The following is a 21,819-nucleotide window of genomic DNA, read 5'->3' on the forward strand; positions in this document are numbered from 1 at the left end:
TTTTCTTTCAAGGCTCTAGTTTCAAGGACAATTATCTACGAATTCAGGTATATTCCATTCTGAACATTGATTTCTTTGCAAAAACTACAGAAACTGAGTATAATACACTCAGGAAAGGAAGTTTAATTTTAAGGCTCTTTCCTTCCCTTTTTTCATCTTATCTAACTATGAGAGTGACAATCTTTCTGGTAATGCTGTGGTAACTGATTAGTTAACATTCTATGATGAAATTCTCTAACAATCAAAATGTTTACTACTACCTGTTGACATTGAACCAGATTGATAGCTTGAAATATACTCAAGCAGCCGCTGACAACTCAAGCCAAGAAAACCTTCAAAATCTTGAGAAGATTGCAAATGAACTTCTGAAAAAGCCCGTTGCTGCTGTGAACTTGGAAACTGGTTTATACGAACCAATTGAAGAAGCAGGCACATATGAAGACGCACTCATCAGGTCAGACTAACATTTTATGAGATATTGCATCTGTGCAATGGCTTTGTACCGTCACAATCTGTCCCCATTTTAATGAAAATGCTCTCAACTCGGTGTTGAGCAGGTTTGCCAAAGGATTGACAGATGAAAGGAGGCGTCGCCAAGCTAATTGCTCTAGCTAGTAGCTAGCTAATCAAGGTCCAGTCAACCTTTCCCATTGTGCAACTGCTTCTAAGGAAAGGAGGCAAGCAACTTCTTGAGCAGTTCAAGTGTCACAAAGGTCAAAGGTCGAAAGTCAAGAAAGCTATAGCTGAATTTTGCAGGTAGCCCGAGATTAATGAGAGGAGTTAACTAGGCTCTGTTCTTCCAGTTTTAGTCATGTATAAACTATAAATAAAGTTATAAAATATAGCACAAATGAAATGAATTAGCTACACCTACTTGGTAGGTGCCAAACTCAGCACACTTTGTGCACCCTTGTTCGGCCAATTCAATTAATTAGATATAAACCTGCATTTTTTTCATAAATTTAATGTTGTTTTTCTTTTCGATTGACTTCCTCTTTTCTTCTTTTTACACTTTTCCTCTCAATGACAATGAAAGCAGCTTAATTTCAAGCTGGGACCTAAGCTTAAAGGCATTGAGAAAGGTGTACCTACATGGGAAAAGAAATAACATATGGAACATGGGTTTGAATTAATTAATCGCACCAAACCAATTATAAATCGGAAATAATGGTAAACTATTATTTTTATTTCCAATCCTCGCATTCAAACGTGTAATTTATCGGCATCAATAGGATCTATTATGTATATAAAAATTGATGATGATGTGTGAATTAAAAAATAATAAGAAAAAATTGAATCTAATTAAAATTTAAATTTTTATAAATCTTTTCTAATGAGAACTTACAAAGAAAATAGATGCTATTATATTTCCAAAGAAATATTTATTATTCTCAAATTCAAATCCAGAAGTACAGTGGATCATCCTTTAATTTGGAGCTGATACAAGGACTTGACGTTGGAATACAGAACTGAAAAATAATGAAATGATAAATGTTATAGTTTTTAAAGTTTTATTCACCACCACTAATAGTGTACAAAAAGATTGTAAGTGATAAGTCTTGAAGATATAATGAAGATTAATGATTAACTGCGTATTACATTGACAAAAATCAATTTACTGAAGATGCATGATAAAACTATCAAACTTTTATAAGATTTTTTTGTAGTAAAATGATATAAAAGAAATCTAAAAAATATTAAGAAGTGAGAGATTGTTGTTTGTTATTTTTGTATATCCTTTAAAGCCAAGAGTCTATTTATAGACATAAATAATTGTTCTCAAAAATTACAACTGTTTATTTCCAACAAAATAATTTTTAGATTTTCCAAAAGATATTTATGTTGACAGTTAAAAAACAAATTAAAATAAATATAATTTATTGTTTAATTACCCGCATCTGTACATTCCACATATCCCCTTATGTTAGCAATTAAAATAAATATAATTTATTGGCACATGTCCAAATCCAACTGCCTGTATAATATATTAATTATATATTATTGACTTAATTAATTTCAAAACCAAGCAAAGACTTTAGAAAACCTAGCCATGATCTATTTGCAGATAAGCCCACTTTAGTCTAATTATTATGAATTTATTTTCCTTTTTATTTAAATAAATTTTTCTGTTTTTTATTTTTAATATAAAATTATATCTCACATTTATTATTATGAAAAATATCCAACAAAAGAAGGTCATATCAAAATTGACTCAAAGAATTTGAGATCAGAAACCCTACAAGGAAAATCATTGATCTCTATCTAGATGGTTTTTCATGTAAACACCATTAATTACAACAATTCACATGATAATAGCTGATGTCCAAAATTGTTGATGGAACTTCATTATTCAGGGTTGTCATTTTCTTTGTGATTGATGAATATTTGGTAGAACAACATTAAAACAGTTCACATAATAATTTCCAACAACCATGTCTGGTATGTCCTACATGTACGTGTCCATTACAGCTGTATTTCTTTTGTGTCTTGTTCTTAAGTTGTTATCCTCCCAAATCAGATCATATAAATAAAAATTTAAAAAATCTTGTTCTTTCCTTGATTTCAACTTATCCTGCTTGATTTCAAGTGTTGGCAGCTTCTAAATGGGCTAACTCCAGTGGGATAGTCTTTGAAAGTAATTCCTCCAACGTTCATCTCATGAACACTTGATGAAAGCTTAGGAGGACCATCATGAAGATTGAAGGACTAAAAGCTAAACTTTCTATGTGGAGCATTACAAAGATTCTTCAGTCTGCAAATGAAATTGTTGATAGCTTGGCTAAAACGGGCATACGCAGACAAGGTGATCTGATGTGGATTATTGGTAATGTATGTGAGAGGCAAGCACCAGAGGAAAGCTAGTTTGGTATAGCATTGGGATGTAAAGTTTGATATACCATGGGGTGTATAGTGGGAAAGAGTGGATGACAAATCTGCACATCTTTTACCGCAGAATCCCATTTTGTTCTCCCGCAGGTTTTGGGAAGCACAGGGAAAGGCCATTCAAGCCAACCTTAGTGCTCCCTTTTGTGTCCATCATCATTAATACAAATTCACTACCTTTCAAAAAAAAAAAAGAACATAGGGTACTCGTGATCTTCCTCTTGGGTCCAAAAATGAAAATCAAGAAAAAATTAAGAAAAGGATGATATTAGCTTAATCACCGAGTTAAAAACTAAATAAAATAAATATAAATGCAAGGATTAGTCTGGAATTTTCACAATTAATTATTTAAGGTGAAATAAATTAATCATGTTTTTAAGTTGTATTCATGTCTATTATCTAATTAACTTGAATTATATTTATATCTTGAAACTATTTTGGAATAAGTATATAATCGATTCATATAGTTAATAAATTATTTTTGAATTAGTTAAGCTTGTGTATGTTTAATTTAATACTATGAATTTATATCTATAATTTATTAAAAAGCAATTCAAGGCCTTGAATTCTAGCCAAAAACAAGTATGTATTCTAACTTTTCTTGAATATCACATAAAAAAATTTTTAAAAAAATTGTCATCTTCTCTCTTTTTGTATGATGCAAAAGTATGTGGCAATAGAGCCACCATCCCAGCCCTGTGGTACTCCAAACTTTATCTTTTTTGTCATGAAACTTTTTTCACACAAATGACAAAAACATGGGTGTTGCACAACAATATTATTTTTGGCTTTTTCAAGCCTAGAACAAAGTCTATACTTTGTCTTTGTCTCAGCCTTAACCATCACTCAATTTGTCGACACTTTGAATCTGTCATAGAAAGGAAATTTTTCCATATGTAAGAATACCAAAGTCCAATCATAGTTAAAATTGCAATCTGAAAAGGAATGTTCAAATGGAAATATATAGATGAAAATGGGGAGTTCATACTAGACATGGTGATGAATTAACTTAAGGGCGGGAGTTCAAACTAAACATGGTGATGAATTAACCTAAGGGCGTGTTTGGTTGGAGGAACGGAATAGCCTTTTCTCTCTTATTCTCATTCTTGAGATAAAGCTACATTTGGTTCAATGGAATAGTTATATTTCAAAATAGTCATTTTAAGAGAGGCTTAAATAATCATTACTGAGGCCCCTTGGTAATGGCTATTTCGAATTGTTGAGGATAAAAAAAATAATTGATTAGATAAATATATTTTTTTATAATTTAAAAAATTATCTTATAAAATAATACTAAGCCAATTTTTTTCTCTCTCTTCCTCACTCCTTCTCTCTCTAAAGCACATAAGGTACAAAATTTTTTACTTCATTTTCAAAAAAAAGGAAATGAAAATATTTAAATATTATTTAATATATTAATATTATTTAACTATAATCAATATTATAAAGAATATTATTTAATATTATTATTTCAATATAATAAATGTAATAAAGAAAATTATTTTGTATTATTTAAATTTAATGAAGAATATATTTTATCTTTTAGCATTAAATATTATTAAATCATAATAAAAATATATTTGTATTTTGGTGAAAATATTATTTAAGTATAGTAAAAGGTACTTTGATTTTATTACTTAGAATATTTTTATTTTTTAACAAAATAAATTATTTAATTTTAATAAAGAGTATGTTTTTCTCATTATAGTATTTTTGTTTTTTAATTTAAAATTTTAATAAAGAGTATTTTTATCATTTACCCATTATTATTCTTTAACTATTTTTAAAATTATTCCTTCCAATCAAACAATAAAATAAGTAATAATAGTAATTTCTATTCTATTCCATTTTCATGAACTAATTTACATAATAGTTATTTTTCTCCTAATTCATTCTTTTGGAATGACTATTTTATTTCTATTTTATTCCTTCCGGTGAACCAATCATGCTATAAGTGTATTAAAAATAATTATATAAAATATATATAATCATCAAACATACAAATTTACACGTGCAATGCACGTGTTGTGTGGCTATAAATGAGAGTGAGAGCACCCCGGGCTTTCCAAGTTTCAAGTGCTGATCAAGCAGCTTTAACCTACAGATTGTGTTGAAGTTCATATTTTCTTTCATCAATGGCAACTGGTGAGTTGCTGGGATTTTTACAGCTTTTTTGGTCAAAATATCCCAGTATCTTGATTTACCAATTTGGTTTCTTAGTTAATGTTGCATTACGTGAATTCATTCCCTGTATTATTTCAGTTACATGTAAAACACTCTTACAAATTTATCGCATGATTGGTATTTGACAAAATCTGCTTATGGATTTGATTAGAGGGAAAGCTTATAACAGTTCTCAGCATTGATGGTGGGGGAGTGAGAGGCATTATCCCGTCCAAAGTTCTGGCCTTCCTTGAATCCGAACTCCGGGTCGGTTATTCCCTCTATTTTCAGCACAGCAATGTGATTGTTGTGTATTGCAGTGTGATTGAGTTAAGAACTTTCATAAAATTTTTGTTTGCTTTTGTGTTTGTGGTCATGAACAGAGACTGGATGGTGACAGTGCAAGGATTGCCGATTACTTTGATTTCATTGCTGGGACTAGCACTGGAGGCCTTGTTACATCCATGCTCAGCTCCCCAGATCCAGATGATCAATCTAAACGTCCTTTTTCTGCAGAAAAGATCCTTCAATTTTATAAGATGAGAGTCCAAATATCTTTCCCCAGAAGCCAAACCGTCGTGGACGAACAGATGAAACGTAGGTTGCTAAAGACAATTTTAAACATAGTTAAAACTTGGAAGGTAGTGGTTTTTATAATAATTTGATCCATATATCTCAAATTTCTTGATCAGGTCTACGTTGGAACCCGCTGTAGAGGAAGCGGCTCGGTCAATGGGCTCAAATCCGGATTTAGGTTCACTGAGAGACTTTCTCGGACGTCTCCTGCATTTCTTAGCTGATCCCAAATACGATGGCCAAAAATTGAAGGAAGTGATCAAAGTAAAGGTTGGAGATAGAAGGCTTAGTGACACTCTAACTAACGTGATAATCACCTCCTTCGATATCAAGCTTCTCCAACCTATTGTTTTCTCCACCTTAAAGGTTCTTCCATGCATTTTGCTTCCTTTATACTAAAACTGGTCATTTTCAGTTGTCTTCGTATAATTTTTTATTCTATTTAATGAATGATTTCAGGCGGCACGTGATGATTTAGAAGATGTTCCACTACTAAATGTTTGTTTGAGCACTTCTGCAGCACCGTATTACCTCCCTCTTCATAAATTTGAAATCAACTCAGTCAACGGCAGCAGAAAGTTCAACATGGTCGATGGTGGAATCGCAGCCAACAATCCTGTATGGCATCTTATTTTCGGAAACAATAATGGTTTAATTACATTTTCCAATAAAACATTTACGATTTGATGCACCTTGATTCTCACTTTACTGCCTGGATTTGGACACATTTATTAGACTTTGCTAGCAATATCGGAGGTGGCCAAGGAGAAGTCATTAGATGGAAAAGCTCAATGCTTGGACAACATGGATTGCAGTAAACTTCTTGTTCTCTCCCTTGGAACTGGATCATCAAAAAGGAATAACAAGCTTGAGATCATAAATGAAAACTGGGGACCCTTGCTGTGGTTGTTGGGGGATAATGGCATCCCCTTCCTTGATGTTCTAATGAATGCAATAGATGCTATGGTTGACATATATTTGTCTGCTTTCTTTCAAGACACTAGGTTTAAGGACAATTATCTACGAATTCAGGTATACCCTTCTAAATATTGGCTACTTTTTCTTTTTTTTTCATGCTTAAGTCCTGCATCCAAAGTCGCTTACTGCTGGTCTACATTGAACCAGACTGATTCCTTGAATGATTCCGAAATTGGCATGGACAACTCAAACCAAGAAAACCTTCAAAATCTTGAGAATATTGGGAATGGGCTTCTGGACAAGCCTGTTTCTGCCACGAACCTGGAAACTGGCTTACTTAAACCAATTAGAGGGGCAGGCACAAATAGGGCAGCAATCATCAAGTAAGACTAAGTTTATACGAATTCTTGCCTCTTCATTAGTATGGTACGATCACAATCTGTTCTGATTTTAATCAAAATGCTCTTGATTATCACTGAACAGGTTGGCCAAACGATTGTCAGAAGAAAGGAAGCGTCGCCTAGCTCAAAGCTCTACCTAGTAGCATTGTGGCAAGATCCATCTAAATAATCTCCCACTGTCGAAATTTCCCTTTGGTCGTCTCCTTGTAAAATGGAGGCAAGCAGTTTCAGTATTTCTAATGAAAATAAATTCTCTAGCTAGCTTATTAGCTAGAGATGCAAGCTCCGTTCAATAATTTAGCGTCCTTGTAATACAAGGAGGCATGCTGTTTCCGTAGTTCTTATGACAATAATTTCCCTTGCTGGTAGCTAGTGATGCAAGGTCCAGTCTTTAATTTCATCATTGTTCAAATTCCCTGTTGTTTGTCAGCTTGTAAGGTCTGAATTTGGGAGATAGTTAAGGATCTATAGCCCACACCTGCTTGTAAGTTATCAAGTGCATTAAAATAAAGCTGTTATCAAATGCATCGGAAATGAAATTGAATAGTCCCTCTCCCAACCAAAAATGTTTAATCCGATAAAACATGAAGAGCTGAAGCTAATATTCCTTCCGAAATGACTCAAATTTCGACCGGAACAGGCACTATATCAATTGCTTCTAACAAAGTGATAGAATCCAAATTGCCATATAGAATTATCAGTTATCAATCATCAAAGTCATATATATTTGCCACTATTATGTAATGCCATTAACTGTATAAACATTTTAGAGAGCTGGTTCGCGAAAATACAAAATCTCTTTGTTCCTTACTTCTTTGTTTTTTTATCATTTTTCTGAATCAGAAGAGTTCTTATATAAAAAAAGTTTCATGCATATTAATACAAGTATAATTGTTCAAACAAAATTGTTTATCTGTATAGAAAAATATGTTCACAGTTAAAAAATAAAACTTAAAGAATATAATTTATTATTTAATGAACTATACGTGTCACGTATTAGGTGCCAAGTCTCATTATTAAATAATAACATATAAAACCTACTTTAGTACACCAATATGCATTTTAACCTACTTTCATACAGTTACTATAAGGATTTGGACTACTCTTTATTTAATAAACATTTTTTTCTTTTTTCGTCTCGACGTGAGATTCTATTCTACATTTATTCTGTTCCACTTGTTAATTACTCCCGTCACATATGTTTTTCACATGGATGTAAATTTTTTTTTTTTTTACCTCACTCTTTAGGAATTAGTTTACAGAGTTGACGTTTAACAACAAAATCATTGTCAGTTTCTCACAATAAGTAGAAAAAGTAGAATTTCTTTGGGAAAAGAATATCTCAATCAAACAAAATTTTTTTATTTTCTCACAATTAAAAGAATATCTTAAATGGCATCATATTATTATAAAATAAATCCAGCAGGAACAGAGCCAGGCATCACAAGAGAGCTTCAAACTCACACAAAGAAAAAGGCAAAACCAAGCTCCAAAAGAGACCCAACACAAGCAGAATCACCAGGAAAAACAGAATAAATCGGAAAAAGCTGGAAACACCACCCGATAGGAGAAAAGAAACCGAGAGCAGTTATCCAAAAAACCTGCAGAAAATCAGAAGCTCTTCCCACACCAGCCTTGGTAACGTGATCAGCTAATTGATTTGAGGATCGCAGTCAATGAACGATCGACCAATTTGAAATTTTTTTCATAAAAATTTGATCTGAATCAGAATTTGTTTAAACCTCCAAGGAGTGGAAGAAGGCTGGTTGCGCCGCATGACAGCATTGGTGGAGTCAAATTCCACAATTAAAATATGAGAGGAAGCTCACGAAGAAGCTGCGAACTGTGAGAGAAGGCTTCCTTAATGGTCATAATTTTCGGAAAGTTTGAATCACCAAGCCCCAGAGATTTGGAAAATAAGATTTTAGCATGATCTTTTTGATCCATTGGAGCTCCTCCCAAACTAGAATCCCCTTGGCAGCAGTTAGCAGCTCGGTCCACATTAAATTTCAACTGCCACACGGAGGAAGAGTCCAAACAATAGCAGGCTTAATCTTTTTTCCAGCATCAATAGCTTTAATACAAATGGGATCTTGCACCATATCTAAAATCGTGAGATTATCCAAAGGCCATTTATATATATATATATATATATATATATATGATCAAAGAACTCCATAGGTCCCTATATTTATAGTGTTTTAATCAATTTAGTTTTTATATTTTGACATTTGTGCCATTGATTCATTTTACCTAACTTCGTTCAAATGGGCCATCAATGGTGCTGATGTGGTGTTGACATGTCAGACAATATTGACATGGTGTTGAAATGTATGACCAAAGAAGTTGCCATATCATATGGACCAAATTATAAAATGTAAAGGTTAAATTGAATAAAATTTTATATTTAACTCAAATTAAATTTTACTTCATAATTAGTAAGTACTTACCTTCTATATCCTATGAGGCTTTTCGTACTTATAAACAATGTGATAAAATTGAGTTCTAATCACATTTCTTTAGGTAATTTTTTTTTATAATAAAATCTTAAAAAGTATAATTATTGAAACTTTTAACTTCACTTTTTTCACATTTAGCATCAATATAAAAATATGCAGTTTTTATTAATGTATGCAATTTCTATGATTACATTTTATTCATATACATTTAAAATTTTATGTACAAAAATGTATTAAAAAACATATATAAAAAATATTATTAAAAATATTTTTAACAACATATTTTAAAAATATACTATGTTAAAGTCAAATTTGTTGTAGTGAAAATTTTGATTTTAAAATACCTCTTTAGCCATGTCCAACAAGGCCACTTCCAATTCACACCCAATGTCCAAAAGACATTCTATACCTTTTTACTTCATAATAGTTGTCAATTTTTTTTTGGGGAAAATTGGAGTTTATTAAACCAAATGCTAGCAAAGCAACTAGCATTGGATCCGGAATGCATCAGTACAAAGTTAAGGGACACTCCATACAAAGCCTAGCAGCAGAAAGAAAAATAGAAACCTATCTGTTTACAGAGGAGCCTAAAAAAGCAAAGAGCCTAAATCATAACGACAGAAACCATAAGGTAAACAAGAAGATGACCCGCCCAAAAAGCTCAGCATGAAACAGGAAGCCTTAAACCTCGTTCGCAAGCAAGGGGTGACGAGTGCAACATCACAGCCCTTCCCGAACCTACGAAAATCCACTGGAAAAGACCACATGCTTCAGAACCTGCAAAGCAGCTCTATTGCTGACCGAAGCCTAACGAAACATTCCTCCATCGGAAGAAGCACAAGTGGCCAGCAAGGAAAAAGCCCCCGGACCGGGACGGTCAACGACGAAGAGGCCTCACCGTGGGAGACCAAAGCCCTTCAGAAAAAGGAAAAAGACCGGCAGCCCTTCATGGAAATCAGTCACAAGCTCATCGGAAACTCAGAGAACCCTCCCTGGATGAAAGTGATAAAAAAAAAACAGAGCATCCAGTACCCTCCCAAGAAAGGATATATTATTCACACCCAATGACAACACTTTTTGCACTCATTCTGATCTTGTCACTGTTCTTGTAAAAGAATGCAAAATGCTTCCCCACCGAGTACTCATAAAAAACAGCTTTCAAATGTGCAGGATCTTTAAAATTCTGACCCTCAAATAATAGAATGATAAAGGATTTGCATGACTAACCCCTCTACACTTGTTTAATGATTTAAAAATGATAGTATAAATGTTTACCAAACCTGTTCGTATATAGGCGTGGGTTTGCATCAGCTCTTTTGATACCTAATGAAATCTATCTTGATTGAGAGAAAAAAAAGAGTTAATATGAATATGAACGTCGATTAGGGTTTGTGTTTTTTTCTTCTTTTCATCTTTTTAATCTTGTTTTTATTTGACTTTCCCTTTTCTTCTTTTTACAGTTCTCCTTGTACATTCGATCTTTGAACGATGAGAGGAAAACAGCTCAATTTTAAGCTGGGACATCAGCTTAAGAAAGATAAGAGAAACATGTGATACATAACTTTAAAAAAGTCATGCTTCTTTAATAATTGGGTTCCCCTACCGGCAAAAAAATGTTTTCACACTAAACATTTGTACACATGAGAGAGAGAGAGTAGGTGTAACTATAAACGCGTGCTATAAATAGTAGAATTAATAAAGAAGAAGACAAACCAATTGATTGGAGACGTTGAAAATAGCTTAAAGAATTCAACCTAACAATCTTGGGTGCAGAGGATGACAAAAATGATATAATTAATGACACAAGAGAAGTCTCATAGTCCAATATCACATTCATCGACAATAAATAAATAAAAAAATTGTATGAGTTAGTGGTGACTTTCCATTTTATACAATTTAATTATCTTCTTTTCTAAAGAGCATGGACTCATCTATAAGGGCAGAGTTAGTCAATTTTTATTAGAGAGGTCAAAAATTAAGAAAAATAAAAATGAAAAAATTTTAAAACTAGTATATTGAACTTAACTATTAATAATCAAAATATTTATAATAGATAATAATTTTATATAACATGTAAATAAAAAATAAAAAATAAAAAAAATTATAATAGTGCTATAGGAAAATTTTGTTCGAAAATGGTAATATCTTTTTTAATATAAACAACTAAATTATTTGTAAGAAACTTATCATACATTTTATTTTGAAATTTTACCTTTCTCAATATAAATGACTAAAAAATTAATGTAATCAACATCTAATATTCTTATTTTATTATATTTAAGTTTGTAATACTAAATATTAAACTATAATAAATAAAATATAAATAATTAATAATTTCTTCTTATACTCAAGATAATTTCCTTTCAACTAAATATAAAACGTAAAACACATTAAAAACGTATACTCAAAATAATTTTTTCTTATATAATTAAGATTAATAAAAATAATATATTAGTAAAATTTTAAACAATAACCAATAATGCAACACTAGAACTTATATTTGAAAATTACATATAAAATAATTTTTTAATTTTTAAAAATTAAAATCATTAAAAATAAAATCCACATAATAGAAAATAAAAAACCATAACAAATAGGAGATATAACCTATATACAAAAAAAAAAAGAATGTGGTTGATGATTTATAGAAATTTAAAAAAGAAAATCTATAGAAACTTAAAATATATGAGCAAATAGAATAGAATTGAAAAAAATAAATAATAATAATAGTAATAATATAAATAAATAAATTAAATAAAAACTTTACCTCTTTATAATTTTACAATACAAGGATAGAAAAGAAAAGGGAGAAATATGGATGAAGAAATTTAAAAAATTTAAGTAAAATAGAATGGGGTTTGTAAGTCATTTTATTATTATTTTTAATTATATTAATTATTTAATAAAAAATTATTTTAAAAAATCATTAAAAAATATATAATGTATATTTTTTAATGATTTCAAAAATTTTAGAGGGATAAAGGGACGCTCCGCCCCTGTCATCTATAATTGAATAAGAAAAACTTGTTGATTGTCCATATAGGATGAACACGAAATTCACGTCGACTTGACCTCTATATTCTTTTCTATTTTGAAGGAGGATGTGAACGCGGTCATTGTCTTATCTTATGTATGAATGATAATTAGGTTAATACTATGCTTAGAAACATGAATTTGGAAGAAAGAATTTAAATTTGATTTCTTATATGAATTGAGAGAATAAAAAATGCATTATATATAAAAATGAAATACGGTTTAATATGCTTATGTATATGAGAAGAAAATAAATTTAAAATTCAAAAATTAATATATATATATATATATAATAAGTATTCCAAATTTATCATTAAATAGAAATCTAATGAATTAATGAGTTTGTAAAATAATCTAAAAGTCACGTTTTTATATTATGTATACGAAGGGCAGCACTTGCTTTGATATTACGTGAAAATTTTAAAAAAGACATCTAACCCAAAACCAATTGATTATATAGAATTGTTTTATTATATCTATATTTTCAAGATACCCCAACTTAACAAATGTTGGATTTTTTTTTATCTTCATTCTAATATGGCATACATCTATGGACCAAAAAAACATTCTAGAAGATGTCACCTGTATATGGAAACAATTTATAAGGTTCCTAAATCACTCTTTTATTTTTAACAAATATGCATGGACCATCCACTCTTAAATTGCCGTGATTGACGGTCAACAAATTAACAAATATTTTAAAGATTATGATAAAAATAATAAATGATGGTAAATAAAAAAAAATTCAAGAGCTTGGTTTATCCCAAATTATTGAGAAAGATCATTCATTGTTTTATTCATTTCATTCAATGGTAATTCATGTATCTCCTGTGAAAAATTTAAATTTAAATTCTTTCATTCTCCAAACAAATAATTTGATATGAGATACAACTAACGTTGATCTTCTAAAATTAGATCTCACAAGAGATAGTAAAAAAAACGAAATAAAATATTTTATTTAATTTAAATATATATTATGAGACATTTATGTAACTAGACAAATGAAAAAGGAATCTAACAAAAATGTGGCGGAAATTAAAAAAGGTGAAAATAATTATAAAATATACAAAATTACACATGCAAATGTACGTGCTGTGCGACTATAAATGAGGGTGAGAGCGGCCAGGGCTTTACAAGTTTCAAGTGGAAGCAGTTTAGCTTAGAGTTGAGTGTTCTTTCCTTCAAAATAAGAAGTTCAGTTTTTCTTTTCATCAATGGCAACTGGTATGTTGCTGTACTCTCATTTACCAATTTGGTTACTTAACGTGCATTCTATATTACATGCATTCCCTTGTTTATTTTCAATTACACAAACAAGTTATAAATTCTATAATAATAACATCATATTGGATGGATCCCTGCTTGTTATGGATTGATTTAGAGGGAAAGAAGCTTACTACAATTCTCAGCATTGATGGTGGAGGAGTGAGAGGCATTATCCCAGCCACAATCCTCGCCTTCCTTGAATCCGAACTCCAGGTTGGAGCTGCTTCACTCTACATAATGCACAAAAATACTTACTGAGTCAAAATTTTTTATACAATTTTTTTTGTTCTTGAAACAGAAGCTGGATGGTAAGGAGGCAAGGATTGCAGATTACTTTGATTTCATTGCTGGAACTAGCACTGGAGGCCTTGTCACAGCCATGCTCGCCTCACCAAATGATGAGAATCGACCTTTGTTTGCTGCAAAAGAGATCACCGAATTTTACCTTGAACACTGCCCGAAAATCTTTCCTCAAACATCAGATTCAGCACAGCCTGGAAGGCTTAGGTAGCTGATTCTTTAATATTTTATATATAGTATAGAATCTTGGAGAAACCATTTGTATTGATGTATATCTTTACTTTGTTCTGTGCATGGAATAGATCAGTATCATTTCCTTCTTCATGGATTACCGCTGTAAAAGAATGGATTCAGTCAGTGTGGGAGAAGGTAGCAGTGCCAGCGTACCATGACGCAGAGTCCTTTATCCATTGGGCCGAACAAGCAATATTTAGGCCAAAATATGATGGCGTCCATTTGAAGGAAACCATCGAAGATATGCTTGGGGATAGAAAGCTTTGTCAGACTCTGACCAATGTCATCATCCCGTCTTTCGATATCAGACTTCTGCAGCCAACAGTTTTCTCCACCTTGAAGGTTTTCTTCCGCTTTTGCTAACCCTACTTGCTAGGAAAACTATAAATCAATCCTCTCTTCTAATGAGTTATTGCAGGCGAGACGTGACAATCTAGAGGATGCTCGACTAGCAGATGTTTGTCTCAGCACTTCCGCAGCACCATATTACCTCCCGCCTCATAAATTTGAGATCAACTCATTCAGCTACACCAGGAGATTCAACATGGTCGATGGTGGAGTTGCAGCCAACAATCCTGTATACTAATTTTGTTTATTTCCAGTTACAATGTTTAATTAATTACATTTTCCCATCAAACATATATATATACTACACCGTGAATCTTACTGAACTTAGCCTTTGACAAATTTATCAGACTTTGCTAGCAATGGTAGAGGCGAGCAAGGAGATGTCTTTAAATGAAAAAGATCAGCGCTTGAAAAAAATGGATTGCAGCAAACTTCTTGTTCTCTCCCTTGGAACTGGATCGTCGAAAAGGAATAACAAGCTTGAGGTTGACGATCCCAAATTGTGGGGACTCTTCAAATGGTTTCAGGGGCCTGATGATACCGTTCCCTTCTCTGATGTTCTTCTGACTGCAACAGATGATATGGTTGACATATATTTATCTTCTTTCTTCCAAGGCTCTAGTAATTTCAAGACCAATTATCTACGAATTCAGGTATTGCCTTCTCGACATTGATTTTCTTTCACTATGCATGCAGCCTTGCATCCGAAGATAACTATGCTTTCAATTTGTAGAATATTTATGCCAGAAACTTGTTTGAATGGTGAGAAACATCCGACTCCATTTGATCAGTCCCTTTTATAATCTTCCATCTCCAGTTCTGGGCAAAACTTTTATTTTAGGATACTTTCCTTCCCTTTTATCATACTTATCTAACCGTAAGTGTGTCGATCTATCTGGGACTGTTTGCTAATAGAATAATTGAATTTTCAACGCTAGCCAAACATTCTATGATGATTATTTCTCACAATCAAACGCTTACTTATCTAATTGAATTTTCAATGCTAACCAAACATACTTATCTAACCAAACGCTTACTGCTGGTTGACATCAAACCAGACCGATAGCTTGAAACAAACTGAAGCCAGCTTGGACAACTCAACCAAAGAAAACCTTGAAAATCTTGAGAAGATTGGAAATGAGCTTCTGAAAAAGACCGCTTCCAAACTGAACTTCGAAACTGGAATAATTGAACCAATTCCAGAGGCTGCAACAAATGAAGAACGACTCATTTGGTAAGACTAAGATTGCATGATATCTTGCCTCTATATTGGCATGGTACAATCACAGTCTCTATATCATGGTTTTACTCATACTGCTCTTGATTGGTATTGCGCAGGTTTGCCAAACAATTGTCGGATGAAAAGAGGGGTCGCCAAGCTAAAATCTCCAACTAGTAGCAAGTAATGCTAGCTCCGTCCAACAATATCCCAAAGTTTCAATTTCCTTTTGTCTCGTCTCCTTGTAAAAGGAGGAAAGCAGTTTCAGCTGTTGTGATGACAATAACTGCTCTTAGCTAGTTGCTAGTGATGCAAAGTCCATTCAATAATTTCCCCTCTTTGTACAAAGAGGCAGGTCAGTAGCTCTTATGACAATCATTGCTCTAGCTCGTAGCTAGTGATGCATGGTCCATTCAGTAATTTCCTGTTGTTCAAATTTCCTTGTCTGTCAGTCTGTCTACTTATAAAATTTAAGGAGCTTCGCTGAATTTGGGAGGTAGCCAGTAATAAGAATGTCTAGGTTCTGTTTTACAATTGTGATTAAGTATAAGAAAGTTATCCTATGCACTGGAAATGCAAACGTGATCAAGTATAATAAAGTTATCAAATGTACTGGAAATGAAAATTTCCTTCAGGAGTGCCTCAAAAAGCTGTACTCAAACGTACACTATCCAGGACTTACAAAGTGGATGGAGTCCAGATTATCATATAGAATCATCAATCATCCAAGTCATATCATTTAAACTATAAACCACTACATAGATTTGAGATTTCTATGATTACAATACTGCACTAAAACGGATGGCTTACAGATGAAAGCATTTATGAACTCACCGCCACCTAGTCCAAACAAACATGTCAGCTTCAAAAATACAGCTAAAATTTCAACTTTACAATAAGTGCAAAATTGCAAATCATGTTTTTCCATTAACCATAATCATTCTAGAACAGTAGTTTATGAAAAGCACAACTTCATTTTTGACTGCTTTTCCGTCAATTCTCTTTTAATTGACCACAGTCTTCAATCACAACTGGCTGCAAAGTCCTCCCACTCTCTGAACCAGCTTTTTCCATCTCCTTAACAACGCTATAACCATCCACTACTTTGCCAAAGACAACATGCTTTCCATCAAGCCATGGAGTCTTCTCAGTGCATATAAAGAACTGAGAACCATTGGTGTTTGGTCCAGCATTTGCCATTGACAAACACCCAGGTCCTGTATGTTTGAGCTTGAAGTTCTCATCTGCAAATTTCATGCCATAGATTGATTCTCCACCAGTGCCATTCCCCCTTGTGAAATCTCCACCTTGACACATGAAGCTTGGGATGATTCGGTGAAATGTTGAGCCTTTATAGTGCAATGGCTTCCCGGATATCCCAATGCCCTTCTCCCCAGTGCAGAGGGCACGAAAATTTTCAGCAGTTTTTGGGACAACATCAGCAAATAGCTCCATTACAATTCGGCCAGATTTGGCTTTTCCAATCAAGATATCAAAGAAAACTTTGGGGTTTGACATTCTGTTAACTTAGTTAAAAACCTGCGGACAAAAATAAAAATTTTGAGGGTTCTCATCAATGTTCAAATTCAAAGATTGTACACAAACATAGAAACTAGCAGCAACAATAAAATCCCCTTTTTCACTTGCAAAACACATTCTATACTGTAATCAACAAACATTTATTTAGAGCTACCAGTTCTCTACTTCCTACATAACTAGAGTAAAATTTCAAGAAAATAGCAAAAGTATGTGCTAACATTAAAACAAAAAAAAAAAAGGCAAATAGAACATTTGCATCGAATTGAAAAAGCCCATAACTTTGAAAGGTACAACTTTTCACCATAGAAACCTTAAATCGACCAAATATTTCATCATCACTACGAAACAAAAACTTATACTTTTGCATCCCCAACAACAGATTAACATAAGAAAATTCATTGGTCATTCCAATAACTACAGATTATCAAATGGGTATTAAGAAAATGTCATCACCCACCATTAAAACCCTGAAGAAAAAATTGGTATTCATCAAAAGGCCAAACTTTTGAAGGGGATGATAGTTATGATATTGCACGGCTTTTGAGCTCACAGGTTTTTCAATCAAAATCACCTGCAAGCCTTCGATATGTGCTAATATAAACATAAAAATGAAGCAAATAGACTAAAGGTAGAATAGAGAAATGATGTACCTTTGGCCAAGATTTGGGGCTTGGAGACGCTGGATAAAACGAGATTGCAGAGTTTTGGGGGCTTAGGTGAAATTATATATGGGAAAGCTTAGGGTTTTAGCTAAGGTTTTAGTTTTTCGAATTGTTACTTTTTGTGAGACGTATTTCTTTTTCTCCCCACCTTTAGTTGTAAAACTTTCAATTACATCCCTAATGGGTGTTTTATTTGTTTGTTTATTATATTATTTTTTAAATACTAGTTCCATTTAACAAATATTGAAAGGTTTTTGCTAATTTTGAAGAGAGAATTGCAATTATGAATTGTGATTTTTAAATTTTCTAACTTAATTTTGCATGATATCTTATCTGATTGAAATAAAAAAAAACTTAAATATTAAAAAATTCTTGAACCATTTCATGTCATGGGGAAAAAATAATTATTCTTTTATTATATTTAAAAAGACCATTATGTATTTATTTTTATACAAATAAATCCTCAACTTTAATAAAAAATAATAATCAATCAAATATACTATTATTGGTGTTTCTATTCAGGTGACATGTGTTGTGATATAGTAATTACGTGACAGCTTATCTGAATGGTCACAATTGTTTAGTCTTTTCAGCAGCTGAACCACAACTTTCCATCGTATTAACATCTTCAAAACCACACACTACTTTACCAAACACAACAAGCTTTCCATCAAAGCCATGGTGCTGGCACAGACTTGTCATAAAAGAACTGAGAACCATTGCTTTCTTTTCCAGCATTTTAGTCCATTGACAGACAACCAAATGATGCATGTCTTAAGCTTGAAGTTTTCATCTTGAAGTCTCGAGGCTTTGTAATGCAATGGTGGGTTATATCATTGATGAACGAAGAGAAAGAAGCAGAGAAATTTATAATGCCACCTTTCAGTTTGGGAAATGGACTGAGCTAGGCCTAGGATAATACTGCTCTCTGACCTTGAAGCCCGTTGTAGGTTGTGGCTTGCCCCTCATGGGTTGAAAACCAAGCCCAAAGTTCCATTGTGGACGAGGGATTGGCTAGGACGAAGTAAACAAACTGAAAGTAAGAAGTTTCATACAACACAAAGGATTTTTGTAAAGATAACAAACTTTAGTTGTAGATGAACTAAGCTATTCACTTCCAAACTCTCCAATGGAAGCAACCAAACGCTAACACCATGGACCTAACTAGCTACAACAAGGCAACCTACACTTTCTCCTTCCCTTTCGACTTCCACAATCAAATTCATCCAAATTCCGAAAAGTGGAACACTTGAATGCGAACAGCAAAGCCCATTCCACGTCCTCCCTAAACAACCCACCCTTGAACAAACCAGGCAAATCCATGCTCACATCGTTAAAACCAACTTCAACCACACCAAGTTTAGCCCTTCAGCACAATTAAATTTCCTTATAACATCTTATTCTAGAAACAGCCAACCCCACAGTGCACTTGATATCTATGCTTATTTGAGAAGAACGGACTATGAAGTTGATAACTTTATGGTCCCTGCCATCCTGAAAGCTTGCAGTTTTGTTTCAATGACCCAATTGGGCAAAGAAATACATGGTTTTGCAGTGAAGAATGGATTGATTGAAGATGTTTTTGTAACTAATGCTTTGATCCAAATGTATAGCGAGTGTCGGAGTGCGGTAACAGCCAGGTTATTATTTGATAATATGGATGAAAGAGATGTTGTTTCTTGGAGTACTATGATTAGAAGCTATGTTAGAAGCAAATTGTACAGGGAAGCATTGGATATTGTAAGAAAGATGCACAATTTACAAGTAAGGCCTAGTGAGGTTGCCATGATTAGCATGGTTAACTTATTTGCAGAGCTCAAGGATATTGAAATGGGAAAGGCAATGCACGCTTATGTTACAAGGAATCTTGAGAAAATGGGTGTTCATTTGACTACTGCTTTCATTGATATGTATGCCAAAAGTGGGAATTTAGCTTCTGCAGGACTGCTTTTCCATGGATTGAACCACAAAAGTGTTGTTTCATGGACTGCTATGATAGCTGGATACATTCATTGCAATAAATTAGAAGACGGAGGGAAGCTTTTTGCTAGAATGATTGAAGAAAGGATAAAGCCGAATGAGATTACTTTGCTGAGCTTAGTTGTAGAGTGTGGTTTTGTTGGGGCTTTAGAACTGGGCAAACATCTACATGCTTATATTTTGAGAAATGGTATTTGTGTGTCTTTGGCTCTTGCTACTGCTTTGGTTGATATGTACGGGAAATGTGGGCAGATACGGAATGCTAAAGCAGTCTTTGACACAGTTAAGAACAAAGATGTTAAGATCTGGAGTGCTATGATTGCAGCTTATGCACAAGCTCATTGCATTGATCAGGCTTTGGATCTATTTGTCAAAATGAGGGACGGTGGAGTGAGACCTAACCAAGTAACAATGGTGACCATGCTTTCACTTTGTGCAGAGGCTGGAGCCCTTGACATGGGCAAATGGGTTCATACTTACATAGACAGGGAAGTCGTTGAAATGGATATGATATTAAAAACCGCACTAATTGAAATGTATGCCAAGTGTGGAGATATTGATGGGGCTTGGAGACTGTTCAGGGAATCTAAAGATCAAGACATTGTCATGTGGAATACAATGATGGCAGGATTTGGAATGCATGGTTGTGGTAAGGAGGCTTTGGAGCTATTCTCAGAAATGGAAAGAGGGGGTGTGAGGCCAAATGATATCACATTTATCGGTCTTCTTCATGCTTGTAGTCATGCTGGATTGGTGGAAGAAGGAAGGTTGTTTTTTGAGAAAATGGTTCATGATTTTGGCTTGGTCCCTAAGGTCGGACACTATGGGTGTATGGTGGATCTTCTTGGTCGAGCAGGACTGCTCGACGAGGCCTATGAGATGATCAAAAGCATGCCAAAAAGGCCAAACACCATAACATGGAGTGCTCTTCTTGCTGCATGCAAGCTTCACAAGAATCCCATGTTAGGGGAAATCGCTGCAAGGCAACTTGTGTACCTGGAACCTCAGAACTGCGGATATAATGTTTCGATGTCAAATATATATGCAGTGGCAAACAGGTGGAATGATGTTGCGGGGGTAAGAAAAGCAATGAAGAACAAGGGAATGAAGAAAGAACCAGGGCGTAGCTCTATTGAAGTAGATGGATATGTTCATGAGTTCATAATGGGAGATAAGGCACACCACAAACCGAAAAGATAAATGATATGGTATCTGAGATAGGAAAGAAGTTGAAGGAGGCAGGGTACATGGTAGACACATCTGCTGTCCTACAAACATAGATGAGGAAGAGAAAGAAGCCGCCCTCAACTATCACAGTGAAAATTGGCAATGGCTTTGCGGTTGGCCTCGTTAGTACAGCTCCAGGAACACCAATCCGGGTTGTGAAAAATCTCCGAGTTTGTAATGACTGTCATGCTGCAACTAAGCTGCTGTCTAAAATCTATGAGAGAGTAATAATAGTACGTGATCGAAAACGCTTTCACCACTTCAGAGACGGAACCTGTTCCTGCGGAGATTACTGGTAGCGACCCACTTTACTCTCTACGTTCCAAGAATACACTGAAAATATGTACAGTTCAAAAAAAAAAGGAAAGGAAATTATAGTTCTCTCTAGTCTCTTCACTTTTAACCTTATTCATATAAGTAGACATTGAATCAGTAGTTTGTTTCCCTCCTTCAAGATCAGATTACTTGCAATATCAGTAACTACCTTGAATGTGGCAGTGATTAGTTTTAGACCGTAGATCCTTCTTTTAGCCCTTTAGAGAGCATTTCCGCCAGTTGTGGAGTATAGTCTACCAGGAATTTAGAAGCATAGCTGAATGACTAGGGTCTTA

At 33.6% G+C, this 21,819-nt stretch overlaps 3 protein-coding genes, 1 long non-coding RNA gene and 1 pseudogene across 4 annotated transcripts; 4 read left to right on the forward strand and 1 right to left on the reverse strand.

Moving 5' to 3' along the window:
* On the forward strand, positions 1–941 carry LOC110415794 (uncharacterized). Its single transcript, XR_002445115.2, has 3 exons — positions 1–47; positions 279–454; positions 558–941. It is a non-coding gene; the product is annotated as an uncharacterized LOC110415794 (long non-coding RNA).
* A 4,041-nt stretch (positions 942–4,982) lies between these two features.
* Positions 4,983–7,459, forward strand: LOC110415724 (patatin-like protein 2). The gene is made up of 8 exons (XM_089783336.1): positions 4,983–5,028; positions 5,219–5,313; positions 5,430–5,647; positions 5,739–5,988; positions 6,082–6,240; positions 6,358–6,654; positions 6,748–6,923; positions 7,024–7,459. Exons 1-8 carry the CDS (start codon positions 5,019–5,021, stop codon positions 7,079–7,081), a joined length of 1,263 nt encoding a protein of 420 aa, XP_089639462.1. The 5' UTR covers positions 4,983–5,018; the 3' UTR covers positions 7,082–7,459.
* A 6,149-nt stretch (positions 7,460–13,608) lies between these two features.
* Positions 13,609–16,334, forward strand: LOC110416063 (patatin-like protein 2). Its single transcript, XM_021427909.2, has 8 exons — positions 13,609–13,657; positions 13,815–13,912; positions 13,998–14,206; positions 14,302–14,575; positions 14,652–14,810; positions 14,929–15,234; positions 15,640–15,815; positions 15,920–16,334. The coding sequence occupies exons 1-8, from the start codon at positions 13,648–13,650 to the stop codon at positions 15,975–15,977; spliced, it is 1,290 nt and encodes a 429-aa protein (XP_021283584.1). The 5' UTR covers positions 13,609–13,647; the 3' UTR covers positions 15,978–16,334.
* A 175-nt stretch (positions 16,335–16,509) lies between these two features.
* On the reverse strand, positions 16,510–18,134 carry ROC2 (rotamase cyclophilin 2). Its single transcript, XM_021427911.2, has 2 exons — positions 17,990–18,134; positions 16,510–17,339 (listed from the first exon to the last, which is right to left on the reverse strand). Exon 2 carries the CDS (start codon positions 17,316–17,318, stop codon positions 16,794–16,796), a length of 525 nt encoding a protein of 174 aa, XP_021283586.1. The 5' UTR covers positions 17,319–17,339; positions 17,990–18,134; the 3' UTR covers positions 16,510–16,793.
* Positions 17,768–21,739, forward strand: LOC110415623 (pentatricopeptide repeat-containing protein At3g12770 pseudogene; annotated as a pseudogene).
* The last annotated feature ends 80 nt before the right edge of the window (positions 21,740–21,819 follow it).

The sequence above is a fragment of the Theobroma umbraticum genome, unplaced genomic scaffold, assembly GCF_002168275.2.
Source record: "Theobroma umbraticum cultivar Fairchild unplaced genomic scaffold, ASM216827v3 scaffold_147.0, whole genome shotgun sequence".
Classification (NCBI taxonomy): domain Eukaryota; kingdom Viridiplantae; phylum Streptophyta; class Magnoliopsida; order Malvales; family Malvaceae; genus Theobroma; species Theobroma umbraticum.

Coding starts and splice junctions, on each gene's coding strand:
- LOC110415724 (XM_089783336.1), top strand. Junction 5,989..6,081: donor TTGTTTTCTCCACCTTAAAG/GTTCTTCCATGC, acceptor GAATGATTTCAG/GCGGCACGTGATGATTTAGA. Junction 6,924..7,023: donor AATAGGGCAGCAATCATCAA/GTAAGACTAAGT, acceptor ATCACTGAACAG/GTTGGCCAAACGATTGTCAG.
- LOC110416063 (XM_021427909.2), top strand. Junction 13,913..13,997: donor TCCTTGAATCCGAACTCCAG/GTTGGAGCTGCT, acceptor TTCTTGAAACAG/AAGCTGGATGGTAAGGAGGC. Junction 14,811..14,928: donor GAGTTGCAGCCAACAATCCT/GTATACTAATTT, acceptor CAAATTTATCAG/ACTTTGCTAGCAATGGTAGA.
- ROC2 (XM_021427911.2), bottom strand. CDS start 17,318: ATGTCAAACCCCAAAGTTTTCTTTGATATCTTGATTGGAAAAGCCAAA.